The following is a 4,891-nucleotide window of genomic DNA, read 5'->3' as shown; positions in this document are numbered from 1 at the left end:
TGGAACCAAACTATATATATATATATATATATATATATATATATATATATAATTTATTTGATCAAATATATTTTTAAATATTTCAAAATATACAATAAATGGCCAAAATTATATATTTGCTTAAATACGTTTTAAAATATAGTTACATAAATATATTTCATACTAATATGTTTTTGGCCATTTTTTGTATATTTTTGTAAATATGTTTTCTTATCACAGTATAAGAAAATGCAAATTACTGTTCTAGTAAATCACTATTAAATCATCAACCAATCAATCAATGTTTTTTTTTAAATCAATCAATGTAAAAAAAACAAAACTGATTTTTATTGAAATGTGTTATAATAAGTTCACATGTTAAAGACAACAAATACATTTTCTCTTCAAATATGACAAATGTGAATGTATTATTTTAGAATTAAACATATGGAGGGCAAAATATTTTTAAATGCTTTTTAAAAAAATTATTTATACATATTTTTAAAGATATTTTTATAAACATGAACAAAAGTCATATTGGTAGAAAATACATTTATGTAAATAAATTATAAAAAATATTTTAGCAATTACATTTTTTGTATATTTTGAAATGCATTGAAAAAATATATATTTTTTTGTTGTCCAGACAAACCCATCACAGAGGCAATAATATTGTAATATTGAATACTTATAGTGGTTTAAAGGTGCTGATTTTTTTTTACCTGGGTACACGGATACAATCCTCTATGTTTGAAAGGCCGAGTTGCCCGTCTGATCCCAGACCCCATGCAAAAACTTGTCCTTTATCATTTAGAGCCAGAGTATGAGCTTCACCACAAGACACGGCCACAATGTTCTGAGCATCCAGAGACACAACCTGCTCTAGAGAGGGGATGTAAACATATAACAGTGTTGTGTGAATTATACAGATGCACTACATGATACACTGGCCAATATATTGTGTATATTCTAATATGCTGCATCTGCTACAGCAAGATTCTTTTGATTAATACAAAGTCTTAATGCTCCTTTGTCTTATAGAAAGTTAAATTTATTTTACAATATTTGTTGCTGTCTGTTTTCAGTCGTTTTGATCCTTTGGCAGTGATGCAAATAAAGGACCCATCAATTTCAAACCATCTTGTTGATTATATGTGACCCTGGACCACAAAACCAGTTAGTGTTGTCAAAAGACCCGGTACTTCGGTACCAAGTCGGTACCATTTGGACAACTTTAAAGGCGATTTTCTCAATATTTTGATTTTTTTGCACCCTCAGATTCCAGATTTTCAAATAGTTGTATCTCGGCCAAATATTGTCCGATCCTAACAAACCATACATCAATGGAAAGCTTATTTATTCAGCTTTCAGATGATGATAAATCTCAATTTCGAAAGATTGACCCTTATGACTGGTTTTGTGGTCCAGGGTCACATATGGTCTGTGCTTGACACTTCTAGGTCATTGAGTTAGAGGTCATGTGACGTCTAAGGAACTGACAGTTGTTAGAACAGCAGTCAATGTCACACTGACCGACCCGTATGCGTTTCTGCGAAACAATAGTATGCAGCCAAATCCATCAGATTGATTTCAGAGGATGTTGTGAAAGTACGGGCTGTTTCACTGATATAACCTAAAATAACCTAGGGTTTTTGAACAGGGACATTTTTTAAAGAAATTTATATTTTTATTCATCAAGGCTGCATTAAATTGATTAAAAGTGACAGTAAAGACAGTTATAATGTTACAAAAGATTTCTATTTCAAATAAATGAATTTCTATTCATCAAAGAATCCTGAAAAACAAAACATATCCCAGTTTCCACAAATGCCTGAGCAGCGTTTGTGAGCTGAGCGCTGCTTTGTGTACAGCCATTACCGGGAAAACCTCCTGCTGGCAGAGAATGATTTTGCATATATATATGCTGCCACAAATAGAGTGCAAGTCTGGGGGAAACACCGCTGCTGTTATGAATATTATTTAATATTTTAATTTGAATGTCGGATTGAAATGAACACATTAAATTGATTAAAAGTGACAGTAAAGACAGTTATAATGTTACAAAAGATTTCTATTTCAAATAAATGAATTTCTATTCATCAAAGAATCCTGAAAAACAAAACATATCCCAGTTTCCACAAAAATATTGTGCAGCACAACCGTTTTCAATATTGATAATAATCAGAAATGTTTCTCGAGCAGCAAATCAGCATATTAGAATGATTTCTGAAGATCATGTGACACTGAAGACTGGAGTAATGATGCTGAAAATTCAGCTTTGATCACAGAAATAAATTACATTTTACAATATATTCACAAAGCTATTTTATATTATAATTATATTTCACAACTTTTTTGCTGTATTTTTAATCAAATAAATGCATCCTTTAGGACAAAAATGGGACAAATTAAACATTTTACTTAGATCTTAAATACAAAACTAATTCAATAAATATATCATTCACAATATATTATATTATTCTCAGGGGATATTTTTAGGTCAACATGGAATGCTGTCAAAAATGCACTTTACATAAAATTATCAAAACATTTGAGGGCGAGGCATGATTTAATCCAGCAGGAAATGTTCAGATCATAAAAAGTGGGAGTATTAGAGAGGAACCACCTTAATATTACCTTATCAAAATTTTTAAATAGATGACAGATTGATGACATGAATCAAGTGAATCATTCAAATCAATTAATTTCATTAAGATCAAGTAATTACAATAAAAGCCATACTATTATAATGCTAGTAAAGTGTCTTTGCTGCCCTACCTGGTTTCTTGCGTGCTTTGTCATGCCCCAGCTGTCCCAGGTCACTGCAGCCGCAGGTGTACACCGTCCCGTCCTCCAGCAGAAAGGCGCTATGACGTCTGCCGCATCCCACATCCCTCACACGCTTGCCCTCGAAGAACTCACATTTCCTCGGCTCCAGCACTATCTCCTCATCAATCCCACCCAAACCCAGCTGCCCGTACGAGGCATTCCCCCAGCACAGCATGACGACGGGCCCGTATGGCCACTCTCTTCCACAGGTGAAGACCTACAGGTTCGACCGCTTCACGCACACACACCTGCCAGATGAAAGAAAACTCTTTAATGCAGCAGTAACTAGATGCTAATTATAATTTTTGTATTATTATTATTGATTGATTATTGATTGATTCACTTATTAACTAACAGAAACAAATAGCAGAACCACCTCAAACTAAAGTGAAGAAACAAAAAAATAAATAAAAAGAAAGATAAAATAACAAAAACTAAAATAATAATAATGATGATAATAATAATAATACATAATGCATACAGGGTGGCAAAAATAGACAAAAAGGGATTTAATGATGAAAATATAAATAAAAAATATAAATAAGAAAAAAGTCAGAATTGTGAGACAAAAAGTTGCAATTACCTTATTTATTATTTATTCTGCATCGAAAAACAAACAGAATTGCAAGATGTAAATTCAGAATTTGAGAAAAAAAGTAAAAATTGTAAGATGCAAACTCTGAATTGTGTGAAAAATGTGTCAAATATCTGAGTTTATATTGCAATTTTGAGTAAAAAGTCTAAAGTCAAAAATTGCAAAATATAAATTCAGAATGGCAAGATATAAAATTCTGAGAAAAAAGTCAGAATTGTGAGGAAAAAAGTCAAAATTCTGAGTTTATATCTCGCAATTCAGTCAAAACATTTTTCCCATAGCTTCCATAGAAAGTGAAGTACTAAGATGTACCTTATTACATTATATATTATGAATCTTAGTCACAGATTTTATATTGTCACTAAACTCTCTCTATATATATACACACCACTATACTATAACCACATACTCTAAAATTAACTCAACTCACAAACCTGTCATGTACCATTACTTGACTGATGTCTGCTTACTAGGTTAGGTTAGGTTAGGTTATTACTAGGTTACAAAACTAACCAGTAGCCTATACTATTACAGCTGTCACAGTTGTCAATGGGTGCCACGGTTTAAATAGATGAAAATGAAAGCGTGCAAGTTAGTCCCGCCCTGAAAAGAAAATTCACTAGAAATCTCTCTAGAAAGTTCAGTTTTTGGGAGGTGTGTCCAATAACATTTATTGCATAACAGCTTTCAGTCAAACACTATATAACTGGATGCAATAAAAACGGGTACTACTACTTTAAGCGCCTAAAGATACGTCACTTTTTTTATACACCAAAAAACAACAAATGTAACGCTGTATCGAATTTTAAACCGCAAACCTCGTGAGATTTAAATACCCTGATCTCTATGACTTGTGTTTAAATGGAATGTGTGAAAATGACCGTTAAAACGGTTGGTGTTTAAACGCAGTCCTGAGGGAATGTCAGCTAATTCTTATTAGCGCAAAACTATGTGTATTTGTTTTCAATGACAGGCTTTCAAAATCAAATAAACCACACCTCACTACTGTTGTGCACGAATTTGTGCCTTAAATAAGACCACAAACACATACTCCGTCAGTCCTAAATATATATATGGCATTAGTCCGCTTGAACACCGCTAAATTTCTGCACCCACACCCACTGACAGCGCTGAGTGTCAAGTCAGTCAGTCATAAATCCTGCCTGCTTTTTCTTACCTGTTGATATGTAATATGATGCTCCTGTGGACGCGTCCAGCACAGGTTCAGGGTTTATGTTTACATGAACGTTAACGCAGATATGTTTTGTAATGTCATGACAGACTGAAAGAGCGCCAGCAGCAGGACACGCTTAAATACACACAGCAGAATGAACGAGAAGCGACGGTAATATTCTAGAGCCTTTCCTGACACCGGATGTGACGACACACGCGGAGCTGCTGCGGCGGGGTTAGAACGAAACACACACAAATAATAATAATAATAATAATAATAATAATAATAATTAGCAACGGAGCTGCTGCGGCGGG

General features: G+C 33.3%; 1 protein-coding gene across 3 annotated transcripts in view; it reads right to left on the bottom strand.

Moving 5' to 3' along the window:
- The window catches only part of LOC107728328 (probable E3 ubiquitin-protein ligase HERC4), a 20,872-nt gene extending 16,099 nt beyond the window's left edge, over positions 1–4,773 (bottom strand). Inside the window, exons 1-3 of one of the 3 annotated variants that reach the window (XM_016538460.1) lie at positions 4,581–4,773; positions 2,758–3,025; positions 702–861 (exon numbers count right to left, since the gene is read on the bottom strand). In XM_016538460.1, coding sequence (XP_016393946.1) covers positions 702–861; positions 2,758–2,983 — 386 coding nt within the window. In that variant the 5' untranslated portion in view covers positions 2,984–3,025; positions 4,581–4,773. Of the gene's footprint in view, positions 1–701; positions 862–2,757; positions 3,026–4,580 lie in introns of those variants that run through there. The other 2 variants (XM_016538459.1, XM_016538461.1) reach the window with 2 other exon arrangements.
- Between the last annotated feature and the right edge of the window lie 118 nt (positions 4,774–4,891).

Source organism: Sinocyclocheilus rhinocerous, unplaced genomic scaffold (assembly GCF_001515625.1).
Source record: "Sinocyclocheilus rhinocerous isolate Xijiao unplaced genomic scaffold, SAMN03320098_v1.1 scaffold247, whole genome shotgun sequence".
NCBI classification, from domain to species: Eukaryota; Metazoa; Chordata; class Actinopteri; order Cypriniformes; family Cyprinidae; genus Sinocyclocheilus; species Sinocyclocheilus rhinocerous.
The sequence above is the reverse complement of the archived record's forward strand: the minus strand, read 5'-3'. Positions and strand labels throughout refer to the sequence as shown.